This window comes from Eulemur rufifrons, chromosome 9, assembly GCF_041146395.1.
Source record: "Eulemur rufifrons isolate Redbay chromosome 9, OSU_ERuf_1, whole genome shotgun sequence".
NCBI lineage: Eukaryota > Metazoa > Chordata > Mammalia > Primates > Lemuridae > Eulemur > Eulemur rufifrons.
The window spans coordinates 1667606-1685256 of record NC_090991.1 but is presented as its reverse complement, the minus strand read 5'-3'; the positions used below and the strand labels follow the sequence as shown (position 1 = coordinate 1685256).

Sequence of the window (17651 nt, the reverse complement as noted above, 5' to 3'; positions counted from 1 at the left end):
TAACACCAATGTATTGTGCACTTAAAGATTTATTAAGAGGGTAGATTTCATGTTATGTTTCTTACCACAATAAAAAAAAGCATTTCAGAATGCAAGTGAGTATGATGTTAAAAGACAAACTTTAAAAAAAAAATCCTGTTTTTATAAAAACACAAAAGTTTACATTATTTTCCCTACTATTTTGCTTTTTTCACTTAACGTATCTTGGAGATCACTGCAGTGCCCACCATGTGACACACTCACATGAGAGCCCCATATGAGGCCACACGACACAGAGGCAAGCACGTGGCTCTGCAGCCAGACTGCCACCCCCGGCTGTGTGACTCTGGGCTGCTCAACTCTCTGTGCTTTCTTTTCTCTATCTGTTAGGTATAAAATGTCAGTGACACCAACAGTACCTTCCCCAGAGGGCTGTAAGGAGGATTAAATGAGTTAAAGCCATTCAGAACAGTCAAAATAGAGTCTGGCCTCTACTAACACTGGCATTGGTGTTGGTGTCGACAGTAGTATGAGGAACAATGCTGTCTGTGCCCATGTAGGAGTGGGGCCATTTGGGACTTTCTGGAGCGTTCGTTCTTTTAGGGGCCCTACTCCACATCATATTAAGCAGGATACAATTTACTCATGTCCCCACATACAATTGTTGTGGTACACAGTTTTCAAAAGTATTTTTCAATCTTGCTTTTCAAGTTATTCAGCTGAATAAAAGTGACAGTATAGGGCATCCTTGTCCCATTCATAGTCTTGTGGGAAAGCGTCCAGTATTTCACCATTAAGCATGATGTCTGCTGCAGATACATAACACAGACCCTTCATCAGATTAGAGAATTTCCCTTTTCTTCCTAGTTTTCTAAGAATTTTCATCAAGAAAAGGTGTTTATCAAATACATCTTCCTGCCATCTGCTGGAATGACCATGTGCTTTTTCTACCTTTGTTGACGTAGTTAATTACTTTGATTGTTTTCAGTAGTGAAAATAATCATGCATTCCTAGAATAAACCTGACTTGATATGATCGTTTTCATGTATCTCTGAATTTGGTTTGCCATGATTTTGTTCAGGATTTCTGCATGGAGGTTCATAAGAGAGATTGACCTTTTACTTTTTTGTGTTTTTTTAATGTCCTTGCCATAACTAGTTATCAAAGCTATGCTGGCCTCTTAAAATGAGTTGAGAAGGTTTACCCCTTTATCTAAGTCTTTTTCTAGTCTCTGTATGAATTTATGTAAGACTGATGTTATTTCATCATTAAATGTTTGGGAAGCTTCACGTCGAAGCCATCTGGGCCTGGCATTTCCTTTGAGGAAAAGATTTAAATTATAGACTCTCTGAGATTTTTCTACTACTTTTTCTTAAGTCAGTTTAGTAAGTTATGTTTTTCTAAGATTTTGACCATTTCATCAATATTATCTAATTAATTAGCACAAAGTAGTAATTTATAAATATCTTATCATTGCTTTAATGACTATGGGGGCTGGGTGCTCACTCTGGGAGGCTGATGGGGGAGGACAGCTTGAGCTCAGTGGTTTGACCGTAGCCTAAGCAAGAGTGAGACCCTGTCTCTACAAAGAAAGAGAGATTATACAGGCATGGTGGTGTGTGCTTGCAGCCCCAGCTACTCAGGAGGCTGAGGTAGGAGGATCATTTGAGCCCAGGAGTTTAAGGTTGTTATGAGCTAGGCTGACGCCATGGCACTCTAGCCCGGGCAACAGAGTGAGACTCTGTCTCAAAAAAAAAAAAAAAAGACTATGGGATCTTAAGTGCTGTTCCTCTTTTAAAATTCCTGATATAGGTAATTTATGCCTTTTCTTTTCTTTGTAGCAGTCTTGCCAAAGGTTCATCAACTTTAATAGTCTTTAAGAAACTGTCATGAGAGCAAACAGACAACCTACAGAATGGGAAAAAATTTTCACACGCTACACATCCGATAAAGGACTGATAACTAGAATCTATTTAGAACTCAGGAAAATCAGCAAGAAAAAATCAAATAACCCTATCAAAAAGTGGGCAAAGGACATCAATAGAAACTTTTCAAAAGAAGACAGAAGAATGGCCAACAAACATATGAAAAAATGCTCAACATCTCTAATCATCAGGGAAATGCAAATCAAAACCACAATGAGATATCACTTAACTCCAGTGAGAATGGCCTTTATCAAAAAGTCCCAAAATAATATATGTTGGCGTGGATGCAGAGAGACAGGAACAATCATATACTGCTGGTGGGACTGCAAACTAGTGCAACCTCTGTGGAAAGCAATATGGAGATACCTTAAACAGATACAAGTAGACCTACCATTTGATCCAGCAATCCCATTACTGGGCATCTACCCAAAAGAACAAAAGACACTCTATAATAAAGTCATCTGCACTCGAATGTTTATAGCAGCACAATTCACAATTGCAAAGATGTGGAAATAACCCAAGTGCCCATCAATACATGAGTGGATTAATAAAACATGGTACATGTATACCACGGAGTACTACTCAGCTATAAGAAACAATGGTGATATTGCACCTCTTGTATTTTCCTGGACAGAGCTAGAACCCATTCTACTAAGTGAAGTATCCTAAGAATGGAAAAATAAGTATCACATGTACTCACAGTCAAATTGGTTTCCCTGATCATCACCTAAGTGCACATTTGCGAATAACACCAATTGGGTGTCAGGCAGATGTGGGGGGTAGGGGATGGGTGCATATATACATAATGAGTGCGATACGCACTGTCTAGGGGATGGACACGCTTGAAGCTCTGATTGGGGGGGTGAGGGGGCAAGGGCAATATACGTAAGGTAAACTTTTGTACCACCATAATATGCTGAAATAAAAAAAATAGTCTTTAAAAGAACAAACTTCACACAGAACCTCTTTTGATAGTCTCTTCACTGTAAGTATGCTAGTTAAAAAATCTTTTTTTATTTGACCGAGAGTATCTACCTTTTGTGTTCACCTTTGAAGGCTATTTTCCCTACTATAGCATTCTAAGAAAGCAGTTATATCTTTCAGCACTTTGCAGATGCCACCACATTGTCATCTGGCTCCCATCACTGTGGTTGAGGAGGCCGCTGTCAGCTTTGCTCTTGCTCCTTGACATCAAGGTGTCTTTTCTTCCTTTGGGTGCTTTTAGAATGCTTTCTCTTTCCTTTCCAGCAGTTTTAACCTAACATGTCTAGGTGTGATTTTCTCTGTGCTTATCTTGCTTGGGGTTTATGCTGTTTCTTGACTCTGAGGCCTGACACCTTTTATCAGTTTGGGAAATTCTTGGACGTTATCTCTTCCAAAGTGCTTCTGCCCTGTCTTTTTCCCCCCTACTTTGGGGGACTCCAATTATACACTAGATCTTTCCACTTCCTCCCATGTGTCTCTTATATCCTTTTCTCCATTTCCTATCCTTCTTTTTCTCTGTGTTTCGGTTTAGGTATTTCTACACTAAGAGAGGCTTAAGAAGACAGGTCAGTAGAAATATAGGCAGTTAAACTTTGTTGAGTCTTTAATTCAGGTACTTTATTTTTAAGTTACAGAATTTCTAATGGAGTCTTTTTTTATAGATTGTGGTTTTCTGATGAAATTCTCCACCTTGTCATTTATTTTCTTGAATGAATTAATCTCAGTTGTCTTAAAGTCCATGTCTAATAATATCAACATCTGGACCTCCTGTGTCTGTTTCTATTGCCTATTTTTTTATTTTGGGTTTTCATCATTTGGTATTTTCTAGTTGTTTGCTTGGTTTTGTTTTTGTTTTCTTGGTTTTTTTTTCCTCTACATGACACTGTATTTTGAAAAAATGTGGATATAATTTGAGATTCTAGATGATTTAATTCTTCCTCCAAAGAATTACTTCTGCTTCTAGAAGGTAGTTAAAATAGGGGAAGATCACCTAAATCCAAATCCAAGTTTCTGTGGGTTTTAAGACTAAACAAATAAAAGGCTCCTTGGAGATATTAATGGATAATATTTTAATAATCTAATAGCTAGAAAGACATTTTAAAGCAGGAAACAAAAACCCTTAAAGTTATAAAGGAAAACACTGAACACAAAAATGTAAAATTTCTCTTAAGTAAAAAATAGCTATAAACAAAGTTAAAAGATAACAGAGAAAATATAATACATATGAAAATAAAGTTGAAAAGCATAATATATCAAGATGTCTTACAAATAGGAACAAGACCAACACCTCAAAAGAAATATAGGCAAAGTATATAAGCGTTCAAAAATACACAAAAGATATATAAATGTCCTATGAACACATTACGGAGTGCTCAACCTTATCAATGAACAAAGTAAAACAAGATATCATTGTTTCACAAGATATCAGTTCAATCCTCAACATTTATAAATAATGTCAAGCTTCTGGGAAAGTAGTATTTTATATATTGTGAGTGAAGTATAAATCGAAGGGCAATGTGTCTATCAAGTTTTTCAACATTCCAGGATACAGCAAATCCATTTCCTTTTTCTAGGAATCAATTTGTGGCAGATCTCAGGACTGGCTCACTCAACTCTATTCTGGTCTCTTTGTAGGGTAATTTACTGAATTATAAGCGACTGGAAAGCTAAAGGGTATATTTGCCAAACTCCCTTAAAGCTTGGTTCATCAAGCGACCTAGCTTCCATCAAACAGGCCCACTCTCAGAAGATCTGGAACATGCATGGGAGTATAAGGCCACTTTTCTGTAGCTTCTACTGGCAAGCGTGGCTATGAAGGCATTTGCTCTTCTGTGGCAGGGGAGTAGAGGTTCTGGTGTCTGTTCCATAGCTTTCTGGGTAACATGAGGTGGGGCACAGAGCATGCATTCTGCTGGCATGGACTGCACGTGTTGCAGTGTGGACCTGAAGCCGATCCTAGATCTTGACAGAAGTGGTAGTCCCAGGCAAACAGCTAGAGAACGTCTTCCTGATTCTTGTGGAAATAAAAGCTCCTTCAATGGGCCAACTTTGAGATGTTCTGGGAACCTTTCCTGGAAGTTCTGTGCATACTAGAGCCTTTTCCTCCGGCCCTTCCAGTACCAAATCCCCTCTATTAAATTCCTTTCTGCTTAACTACAGTGATTTTTGATATTTGCAAATGAATCTTGATACACCCTTATACAGAAATAGGCCCTTCAGTGGTCAAAAATGTGTACAAGGATCTTCACTGTATTGTTTTTGTAATAAGTTAGATCCAAAACAACATAACTGTCCATCAATAGAAAAGTGGCTAAATAAATCACCACATATTATGTAGCCGTTAAAAAATGAATTATTTCTCCAACTATTGACATTTAAAGATGTCTCTAAAATATTCCTTCATTCCTTCAACAAATGTTTATTGAGCTTCTACTATGTTATGACAATGTGCCAGCCACTGTTTTAGACAAGAGATATGATAGCAAGCAAAATAAACAAAAATCCCTGCCCTCACAGAGCTTATATTACAATGACAAAGCGTCAGAATAATGTGAGTGTAATCCAATTTACAAAACAGACACATACACTCTCTCCACACACACACACAAATATGTGTAAAGAAACACATCTAGAGGGATACACAACAATCCACAAGCAGCGGTTCTTTCTGTGGCTTGTCTACTACCTGCATTGGAGAGACAGCAGCCGCCGGAGTGGTCCTCACTGGTATTCCACTTAGGAGGCTTCTGGGGGTCTTATGAACACCAATATTCTGTCCAGCTCCACCTGCCAAGAAAGGAGATGGTAACATTCATATATTGTTCCAGTTCAAAATAGCAAATAATAATTCTTGATTTGTTGTTACTAGTTTGGTGACTTAAAAAAGTATCCCATGATGTTTAGTATAACATTTACTCTATTATCCTTTTCTACTCCGGACTAGAGTTGAATTGGGGAAATGAGAGGGAAGGAGTTAGCTGAGTGAGGGTAAGTCTTAGGTATAGGATAACCAAGAAAACAGAAAATGCATATATAATGAGGTACCTACAAGAGGAAGAAACAAGAAAGTTCTTGTACAAACTATTACAGTTCATTCATTTCCCATCTCCACAGATTAACTCACTGGGCTTTCATGTCTTTCCATATGTGTAGTCTAATCTTAATCTAATTTAGCTGCAACTATTTCAGCAGAGACAAGCAGGCACATTTTAGGATTAGCTTTTACTCCAGTCTTCTGACACAATAGCATATTTGTTGTGGTCAAGGTAATACAGACATTGTTATTTGGATGCACACCCTGTTTCTCCTATTTACTATATTTATGTGTGTAGAGTATATGTATAAAGTACAGATGTGCATTTTTCTCAAATATGTAGATAAGCACAACTGAAGGGGAACTGTGAGTCAGCCAGACATTTCCAGCAAAGGCTGGGGATGCACCAAGATCAGGAGTGACAGATCAGTACAGGTGGTCACATATTGGACCAGGTGGAAAACAGTCTAGCAGCAGATTGCAAGATGGCGATGGCCAGAGGTCCAAAGAGGGCCTGATGTACACACAGGATTGATGCCTCATTTCCAAGGAGATGAGGCCTCTGGTGACCCTGATAATTCCCGAGATGGGAAGAAGGCAAATGGTAGTGACCAGAATTTAACGGCTGTAAGAGGAGGGAAAGGAAGGTGGCAAGGAACGGGAGCGGGGGAGGAGGTCGAGAGAAAGAGGTGGCTGTGTTTGTATCAGCTGTGAGCCAGACTCACTGCCTCCCTGGAGCCTCACCAGGCTCCTGCAGACTGTGGCTGCACGTGGTACGATCTAGAGGGAGCCCTTGTGGTTCTGTCAACTTGGGGCCAGTGTGGAGTGGAGACAGGCCTGATATGTCAGGCCTGGTTTGAACTTGGAGCTTTGCTTACAGAAAACAATGAGTAAATACCTGGGCGGCCCAAGTCAAATGACTTGATAAGTGACTTAACAGTGGTTGCAGACTCTGCAGGCGCTGGCGAGGCTCTGCTAACGTAGACGCCGTGCCACCGGCCAGGAGCATCGACCTCAGGGGACTCTGGCTCTTCATCCACAGGTCTGCACAGTAAAGAACAAATCAGATTGAAAAGGTGGAGGATGGGGAAAAGACACAGATGGAAACAGAACTGATGTGGAGAAAATAAACAAAGCTGGAAGGAGAATCCTAAATTTAAAATCTTGTTTTCTCTATCAGCTTTGCATCTTTCAGAAATAACATAGGTATTGCTCTCAATTTTTAAGAAATGTTTTAAGGAAAATAGCCAGAAATAATGTTTTTATATGCAGAGTAACTAGACATTCACTCTAAATAAAAAGTATGTGTGTTTATTCTATAAATTGTAAAAAAAAAAAATGTTATTTATCATAAATATTAGCTTACTATCAAATGGTAGGTACAATGGATTGGTCTGTCAACATGTGCTCCAAACCCCATGTGGCATACAGAGGTTAGAAAGATGAAATCTCAGGACTCTCCTGCAGCTAGAACTTCAGATGTGATAGCTCCACCAGGCAGAAAGACCTGGGCAAGATCTGGAGTGGGCCCTGAGTCGGGGGGAAGAGAGGCAGGGCGCAGGGCGGTCACTGTGCTCCCAGAGACTGTAGCAGAGACAGATGCTTCTGGTGCTGGTCACTGCAGTGGTAGCTTTCCAACTGGACCAACAGCTTCCTGATTCTAAGGCTTCTGTCCTGGTGGAGGCAGCAGCTTCCCTGGTGGTCCAGTTCTGTGTCGGGGCTTTGGGAGCTGTTCCTGGAAGCTCAGCCCTGACAACCATTCTTTCAAGTCATTTAACACCTTTCCACCTAAGCCAACTGAGCATGATCTATTATATACAACAGAATCCTGACTTGCATACTCTTTGCCCTCTACGAGTAAGAATGATAACAGTACTCTAAAACAACACTGCAATTTTGCATAAGGCGAAGCTTTTACTCTCACCCACATTTCCTGGTACGTTCTTCATGCTTTGCTTGTGTTGTTTTAAATGTGGCCCCTAAATGTAAAGCAGCTATTTCTTCTGAGATGCAACTAAAGAAAGAGCAAACTATTAAACGCTGTAGGGAAAACTAAAATATTAGACTTATTGAAGGATGGTATGTTTGTATACAGCTGTATTCACAAAAGCACAGCTTACATGGTTTCTAAATTCAAGCACAGACTCACAGAAAGTCTTTTAGGATAGACCATCTGACTCAATCCTCTCATGTATGGCTTCCTCATTGGGGGACTTTAGCGTGTCATTTAATCTCCCTGTGAATGAGCCAAAACAAGAACTCCCAATCTTCTGATTGCTAAATCACTATTCTTTTCATTATATCATATTGCCATAGCTGTTTTGCAAGATGACTAATTTATGAGACTAGTTCAAACAGAATGTTTCTGGAAGTATATTTTAATAAGGTCAGTGGAAGTTTAAAATATTTATTTACTGATCTTTTTGAAATTAATCTAGCTACTCATAAGCTTCTATGGTTGAATTTACTTGTCCTTAGTTTTCCAAGCTTTCTTCTGTTGCTATGATCAACATGAATAGAAGAAATTTAAATGAAACAGAACTTAAAACACTTAAACCACCCTGTTCTACACTCCTGACCCCACAACCCTTTGGTGTGAATGGAAATAAAACCAGTAAGCTGAAAATTTCTTTGGAAGAAACTATCAGGCATTTCAGAAATTGCAGAGGAATGGGTTTAAAATTTTTTTTTAAAGCTTTATTGAAAGGAATTGGTTTTCATATGTTCCCCTTTGTGTTATACACAGTGTGAAGTATGAGGTCAGGTGGTAATAAGCAGAAAGAGAAGGAATCAGGTTAGGTCTGGGCAGAAAAAAAATCTCCTACTTCTGTGCCAGCCATTCTCAGGAAGGCCACCAACAAACGGGGTGGGCCACCTTCTCACCTGCCCATTGACACGGCTGGGCACCAAGGGGCCTCCAAGGAAGATCATTTTAAAGAACTCATTTTCATTTCGTTCTTTGATAATTTAGTAAGAATAAAATGGAGAATCCTACATTCTGCGGAGGTATTCCTTTCAGTTATCTAAGTTTCTTTGTGATTCAAAATATCAAATGACAAATAGACTCACTTAGACTTCATAGGAAAATAGCAAGGCCACAGAATCAATTTCCAGTGCTCCTGCCTTCAGTTATCCAAAGACAATACTTCAAACAATCAGACTGCTTGGCTGGAACAATAACAGTCAGTATGAGAAAACACTGCATTATTAAGTAGATTAGAGAAATATCTGCTAAATACCCACCATATTATATAACAGCGATTAGAGTGTGTGTATAAGAGGGATTCACAAAACAAAGCCTGAATTGAAAAACCATAGAAAACAGTTATTAAGAATACTATTGGTTTTATCAGTATGTACTTTAATCACAAATAAGCTTGAAATTCCTTGCACCAGCCGCCTTAGAATTGTTTGGGATCAACCAGTAACAGCCCCAGCAATAAAGGAAGTATTACATTTACTCTGTTTCAATGAATAAAAACTCTGTATTCTATAAAGGATATTAAGAAATATTTACACATACTGCCAGGCATACCTTAGCAGATTCACTGAATGAGAGAAAAACTGCAAGGTACCACCACTGGTTAAATATTTGTTCAAGTCTAGCTATGGCCTCTAAGGCTGATGTTAGGTTCTAAAGTCAACTTGTAAAACAAAAATCACACATATAGTCAAATAAGCCTTGAAAGTCCCTTAAGTTACCCCAAGTACAGCTTACATGGTTTTGTAAATACAACTGTATACAAACATACTATCTTTCAATAAGTCTAACTTGTTAGTTTTCCCTAGAGCATTTGTTTTTTACAAATTTTTTTGGAAATTCTTTACAAAATTTTATTTAAGATCTCATGTGCTTATTAAAAAAGTGCATTACATCAAGATTAGAAAAAAGACCTTTTTTTTTTTTTTTTACTAGGACTACTCATCTATTTTACCCCATGATTCATTTCCTACCCTAACATAAATGATAAAACATTTTTTCTTTCTTCCTTTTCTCCCTCCTGCTTTGAAAGGGCAACTGCTGCGAGGTACATCTTAACAGAATGTGCCAATTAATCCCTGCCAGGAGCGCAGCAGCTTGCTAGCGGCTGGACCTAGCCATTGGCATGCCTTTTGCCCTGAGCCCAAAGGTCCCTATGTCCTGAAATTACTTGCAATCTCTCTCCCTGGGTTCCCCTTTTACTCACAAACTCTACTTTAAAACAACCTTAAATTTTAAGCTCTCAAGAATTGCTTAAGATATGATTAAGGGATCTTAAATTAATTTACTACTTTAATTACCTTAGCAACTATTTCTGTATAAGAATCTCACAGTTAATAAAAATTATATAGATGGAGAATGACCCAGTACTAAGGGGATGAATTCTAAGAGCAAATACATTTTATAGCCTTGTCTCAAAATAAGGTCAATCCCACAAAATACAAAATGTTAAGAATGCAATTTACACAGCAAGAATGATTTGCTCTGTTTTCAGTATGAAAGGACTTTTAACTTCTTTACTGCAGGTACTGTGGCACCCGACTCATCGACATCTAAGATTTCGAGTAGATCATTAGGAAATGCCTGAAAGTCTGGGAAAAATTCCTCATGTTCTTCAATTTGTTGATGATGCTTTGGAGGTCTTCAGGCCTAGTACCTGCTTAACCTGCTCATTCACATTCTCATTAATCAGCGTACACAATTTTCCAGCTGTGCTTACCAGCACACACGATGCGGATGCATTATCTAATTCTAAGAGTTCTATAAACGTCATTCATTCAGGGATAGACTTCATTTAAAGAAGGCACATCAAATAATTTTTGCAAGTGAGAGACAATAGCTTGCAACACTTGAAAGTCTGGCATATTGCTGTCCTCCTCCTTATTTTCAACTTCTTACAACATGGTATCTACAATAAACAACAAATCTTCAACTCTGATACCTTCATTTTCATCCTGCTTCTTTAAATTATGCTAAGGCATCAGTTCTGCAGATAGTATTCTCAAATCTTGAGGCTGGGCACGGTGGCTCCCGCCAGCAATCCTAGCACTCTGGGAGGCCGCAGCGGGGGGAGCCTGCAGCATTTAATAGTTTGTGCTTTCTTTAGTTGCATCTCAGATGAGATAGGTGCTTCATGTTTAGGGACCACATGTAAAATGACAAAAACAAAGCATTTTTTCCACCTGGTCCCACCATATAAAACTATACTAATAACTAAGAATTTCATCAAAATAAATGTGTACAACTCCACTGTATATGCCAGTACCATGTGTCTTAATTTATCTAATTTAATTTTCCACAAAACATATGTTACTATCCCTTATTTTAGAGGAAAATTTGGCAAAGGTGACATGGCCTGTAAATGGTGACTCAGTGATGTAAATCCAGCTCTGTTCAGCCATGGCTTTCTATGAGGCATGAGTGTTCCACGAGAGGCATACAAAGGTTCTAAAAAAAAAAATTGCTGATGGTATTTAAAATTTATTTTAGCTATATTTAAGAAAAAATACTACCGACATTTATTTCAGTGTTCCTATTCTTATGCAATGACCTGCTCTTACGAGGTGACAATCCATACCTGAGAACCACGGCTGGTGGCCAGACTGCCTGTGCACGAGCACACGGCAGGCCACACTCGAGCAGGCGGCATTCCGCAGACCGCAGCGAGACACATGTCCCTCCTCACTGAATGCCGGCCTCCCCTGCACGTCTTGTTACGATTTCAACGTATCGATACATACATGTCTGTAATTACTTTTCCCTTTAAAAATTTTATTTAATCTAATTTGTTGATTTCCTTGTTTGGTTACAGAATAGATCCTTCAAATGTTGGTGATTACCTACAGCATTTACTTCATCAAGACATGCTTTGTGTCGTCATCTATTTTGATCCAAGCTCAAGTGAACTCTTTTTTTTTTTTTTTTTTTTTTGAGACAGAGTCTCACTCTGTTGCCCGGGCTAGAGTGAGTGCCATGGCATCAGCCCAGCTCACAGCAACCTCAAACTCCTGGGCTCAAGCAATCCTTCTGCCTCAGCCTCCCAAGTAGCTGGGACTACAGGCATGCGCCACCATGCCCGGCTAATTTTTCTATATATATTTTTAGCTGTCCAAATCATTTTTTTCTATTTTTAGTAGAGACAGAGTCTTGCTCTTGCTCAGGCTGGTCTCGAACTCCTGAGCTCAAACAATCCGCCCGCCTTGGCCTCCCAGAGTGCTAGGATTACAGGCGTGAGCCACTGCGCCCGGCCCCAAGTGAACTCTTGTACATAATGATTTTCAAAGTACTCAAAGGTTAACTCTTTTTGGGAAATATCGCAATGTACCACACTTTCACAATTGGCAGATTAACATTTGTAAACAGGACAGGTCACATCAACCCCAGGCTTACACCTGCTGCCGGGGCTCTTTCCTGAACACCGAGGAAGCCCAGCCCCAAGGCTCTGTTGGTGCCCTACAGGCCCATCCCCGGTGACTTCCCCCGCCCACCTAGCTTTCCCAATGCACGCCCAACCACCTACAGTTTCCTTGCTCCTTTTCTTCCTTTTTAAACATTTTTAAAATTTTTAAATCTTTAAAAATTTTTAGTTATTATGGATACATAATAGTTGTATATTTTTACAAGTACATGTGATGCTTTGATACAGGCATACAGAGTGAATTAATCGAATCAGGGCAGTTGGGGTAGCTTTGTTCCTCTCATGTCCAGCCTCTGTGCCTCTGCTCATTCTGTGCCCTACCCGGCATGTAATTTTCTCTAAATACTTATTGTTTTGCACAAAACAAATGTAAAAGAAGTGTGTCGCTCTAATGTGAGACAGAAATTATGAAGCACTCCCTCAGGTGTCAAACAGTACCTTGTGAATTTCACTTTCAATTTCAATATAAGCACATGTAACAGCACAACAAACAGGATGTCAGTTTGAACACAAGCATTTTTTTTTTTTTTTGAGACAGAGTCTCACTTTGTTTTTTAATCTACAAATCCCAACAAAAATAATTAAAGAAACAAATGGTAGAAATCTTGTAGCCAGGTATCATCTACAAGGCTTAGACTGTGAAGAATTTCTGCTACACAGAGAGTAAGTGGGAGAAAATGGAAAGACAATACCAAGAACTTTCCCCAGTCCCTTCCAGAGAAAAGGGAGATGGAAGAAAGGCCCTGTAACGTTCCCCAGACAGCGGGCCGGGGCTGGGGCGGGCGCCGGAAGCCCAGGAGCACGCAGGGCTTTCTCACAAAGGATCGGGATTATGAAGGTTTGACGTCCGAGGTGGCCAAGGATGGGTCATCTAGGCACAAAGGGCGCAGGGACAGGGCAGGTCAGGAGGACCCACAGCAGGTACCGAAAATGGACGACTGGCCGAGCAAAGGTGGACCGGAAAGCCGGCTCTGCGTTCCAGTGCCACCAAACAGAGAAACGGGAGACAGATGAGTCTCCCCCACTACTCTGCACTCCGTTTGAGCGTCTGTGTCTCCCGGCAAGTAGGATGAATTTACCCTATGGGGCCTCCCTCTCGTTTAAGATATGAGAAGATTCTACACGTTGCCAGGCAGAGGCAGTGGGTCTGAGTACAATATGCAGACACTGATTTTGGGCAAATGTCAGGCCCTGACACTCTGATCTGTTTAAGCAAGAGCAAGTGATGAGCAGAAACATGCCCTGAACTATGAAAATATTTCTTAATATAAAATGAAGAGAACAGCTGCACTCAAGAGAGAACAGACATTTGTAAATTTATGACAGGAAACAGAAGAATTTAGACACAGGATAGCATCTACCTTAAAATTCAATAAAATAAGAAAAAAATATATGAAAGATGACAATTTCAAGACTGGGTTTTAAAAAAAATAATATAAGCAATCTAATAATCCCAACAAAAACAGTGTAAAGTAGAACTAACGAAAAAGAAATGAGGGCACCGTTGGGGAAGGTCTCTCTGAATCTAGATGAAATAAATAACGTAAAGACAAGATTTCAGTTCAGTGGGGACAGGATGGTTTGGTAAGAAATGCTGCCAGCTTCACCGGCTTTCTATCTGGAAGAAAAAGAGCCACATCTAAAAGAAAAAATGTGCATATTCCAGTGCAGCAATCATACTTTTAGGGACCCACCCTACAAAAATAAAAACACAACTATCTAAGACTATATGAATAAGGACTGTTATTATAGCATTATTTGTAAAGAAAAAAAACTAGAAAATATAATCTTGGTGTGCATTAGTAAGACGATATCTTAATATTCTAAGGCACGGCCATTCTGCAGAATCCCAGCTGGAAGGATGTCCACAGCACAGCAAGAAAAGGTGAAGGTACAGAGTACCGTAGAGAATATAACGCCATTTTATTAAAAAAAAGAAAATGAACCCTACATATATTTATCTGAATAAAGAAGAATATACACAGTGTTAACACTGATTACTATACAGGGTGGTACTGAAGGGGGAGAAAGATTAATGTTTCTCTTCATACAACACCACTTTGCTACCAGCATACCTAAGTATTACTTCATAATTAAGAAAAAAAATCAAATACATTAAATCACCAATCTGTTTTTAAATTTCAGTAAGATAAATCTAGACTTCAAGGTCCGTATACTATATTTTCTGATATCCTAGAGTTTTGCTTTAAAAAAGATAATTTACATAAAATTAGTGTTTTTGCTCTATGCTCTCTTGTTCTAGTAATGAAATCATTAAAAAATTGTAATCATATTCCGTGTCAACCTCTTATCTACAACTTTAAAAGTCCAGCTTGTTTCTATCTCAAAATTCCAGTTATTTGATGTGGCTTTAAAGTTCGCAAACTATATTCATGAAAAAATTTGGAAGAAAATAACATAAAGGCCCTGAAGAAACGTGGCCAGAGGTTAAAAATCAAGCAGCAGACTCCTCTATGTAAGGACATATTTATTCAGCACTTCACAAAGGCTTACAGATAAAAATGTCCAACAGTACCTCGAGTAAAGACAGATCAGAATATGGGGTGCAAACACAGCTGTGCCTTTTAAGTTGAGGTTCATTTTTCTTGTTTATATTTGAAAGCACTCAGCAAAGAAATTTTAAATATTCTAAGACTTCTCAATCTGAGGTAAAGAGCTCCTAGAATATAAATTGCAATCCTACTAAGGACAATTCTACCAAATGTCAAAATTATTTTTACAGAGAAGATATCAATGTCTCTTCTTTCTTACACCAAGCTAAACTTTTCTACCGATTCTCTGGCCTGATACTCTAAAATGTCTTCCTGAGTTTAAAGAGCTTTCCTGTTCCTAAATTGCCTTTTATTAGACAATAACTCTTGCCTTGTCCTTTGGACAACGTAGCTAACAACCCTTTGCTACAGACGCTGTTAACTAGTTCCTCACATGACGACCACGGTGGGCTTCCGCCTGACGGAAGTTGCTGAATTGGACACAGATCTTCACCAACATATGGACTTCCAAAAGTCTAAAAATCACACTTTCAGTTCTGGATCACTCTGAATTATACACTTCTGCATGAAAAGTCTTCAGGTTTCCAGGTAGATTTTATTCATGAGCCTTCTGTTGTAGTTGTTCATTAGTTTTCAACTTGATTTCGATTAGCACTGTCACCATGCATACTTATCAGGTTTAACTACATCCTTTATTATCAACCAAACATCTATTTACGCTTAGCCTGACAAGGATTCTGGAAATCAAACCAAAGCTTAGTGGCGGCTTGTTTCGGATGAGGTAATGAGGTCAGATCCCGGCTTGAAAAGGCTCAATCAAGACAAGGGAGCAGAACTTTTTAACTTCTTTGGAATAAAGCATCGTGCAGACGGCTTCCTACTTCGCCTTAAGTAGCGTGAGCTCCGAGAGTATCAGATACCACGTCGGAAAGGAAGCGTAGAAATGACCGCGCAGCGCACAGGCGGGCCTGCGCCCCCAGCTCCGCGCTTGCCGTGCCGAGCACGCTATGCTCTCCCGCAACACTCGAGTTGCACATACATTTTTTTCATAAGACTTGTACTTCGCTTTTTCAGAACAACTTCATTTTATTCTCCAAATAAAAGACTGATGAATCTTCTGAGAGAGGAAAAAAAAAGAGGAAAGGATGACCTTTGATCATGCAGAGCCTTGGCTGCAAAGACTGTGTGTGAAACAGGGAAATGTGACAGAGAGACAGCGGGGCTCTCTGTACAGAGGTAAATGCTCCTCGACACATCCCCCCTTTCACATATCAATGCTGCAGTTTCCAATCATGGCAAGGGCTGGGCTGCCTTTCTTCCACCAAACGCTCTGCTAGCTGACAGAGACCATGGAGCTGTGGAAATAGAAACGGGAGGCAGAGGCTGGTAAAGGAGTTACGTAAGGCAACAATGATCTCAGCTGACAAACACCAGAGTTACCGGCTAACACTGTCCCACAGGGAAAGCTAATGTCCGGAATAGGGCCGACATTTTTAATTCTTACTATTCTAACTCTGGGGAAGTCAAAGGTTTGCAGACAGAGAAAATGCCAAAGACTTCACGCGCCTTTCCTAGGCTCCTTGCACGAGAACCTCCCCGACAAAGACCAGCCCTGGTGCAGCAGAGATGTGGGGGGGAAACACCAGGCCCCCCGCGATCTGCACCGAGGTGTGTACTTCCCTCTACTGTCAGGGACAGAAACATTTTCCTCTTTTATTATTACAGCCTGAAAATCCTGAAGGCCTAAGGGAAGTTTATGGCCACGTGTTTCAAAGCAAATCTGTAAAGATGGGGTCAGGGAGCAGGGAGGCACACATAGCTCTTTAGAATTATACACTATGTAGCTAATGTTGCCAATGTGAATTTAAACTATGAAAAAAAAAAAAAGAGCAGCATGGGAGTGAACAGATTATGCTTGCTGGAGTAAGAGGATATGAAAGGCCCAGTTTCGGCCCTGAAGGCCGAATAAAATGGCAGAGGCCTGCAACAGTTGCCAGAGCTGTTAATGTGAGGTCTGTTCAGAAACTGCTTAGGGACCCCAGGGGCACTGGCCCCTCCACCCGGGCCCGGGGTTCAGTGCCAAAGCATCTGCAGCAAGAGAGCTGCAAAAGATAACTGAGAGACCCGAGAATCTACACCTCCAACTTCCGCACTTCCCCTCCCAGCAGCTACAGAACACTCGCTGAGTGGCTGTGGACCAGTGAGCTCAGAACAACACAAAGGCGGCACAGGCACACACAACTGACGTTAGGGCTGATACAGACATGCACACACCGCGTTAAAGCCAATTCCAGCAGAGTCTGCACGTGATACACCGCCATGCTGCTCACTTCCGGGAGGGGACAAAGCAAGAACCGGTGGCACGAGCTAAACACACTGGAATCTTACGACACTCTGTTTTAGAAACTAGTAGAGTTAATTAGGCGGAGATGTTAAGTGCTTTTAGTGATCTCTTTTTAAGATGTTTTCCATGGATGCTTATTGGTGTTATATGATAAACACAGTTAAGAATCAGATAAGTTACCCTAAAAGTAATGGCATTTACTGTTTCGGAACAAGAGAAATAAATGTAGAGGTCTTTCCCTGCTACTGCTTGAGAAGCCTGTGCCATGTGCTGCTCACCGACGATGTCTTTCATTAGGAAGGCTACAAGGGGCCCTCCAAATCTTTATGTTGAGCTCCCTGCGTTCTCCCTATATCTGCCGGGCTCCAGGACTCAACTTTTCAGGATAAAGATCTGATGTTTTGATTTCAATAAAAGTTTTCATTTCAAAGGCTTTCTCTTAACTGTTCAAAACTGGAAGAAGCCAGAGTTGGG

At 40.0% G+C, this 17651-nt stretch overlaps 1 protein-coding gene across 3 annotated transcripts in view; it reads right to left on the bottom strand.

The window, feature by feature from the left end:
* SPECC1 (sperm antigen with calponin homology and coiled-coil domains 1) overlaps window positions 1–17651 on the bottom strand; it is a 174891-nt gene that overhangs the window by 61694 nt on the left and 95546 nt on the right. For all 3 annotated transcript variants that reach the window (XM_069481867.1, XM_069481868.1, XM_069481869.1), the window contains exons 7-9: window positions 15278–15290; window positions 6821–6966; window positions 5575–5675 (exon numbers count right to left, since the gene is read on the bottom strand). In XM_069481867.1, the coding sequence (XP_069337968.1) occupies window positions 5575–5675; window positions 6821–6966; window positions 15278–15290 (260 nt within the window). The remainder of the gene's footprint in view (window positions 1–5574; window positions 5676–6820; window positions 6967–15277; window positions 15291–17651) is intronic.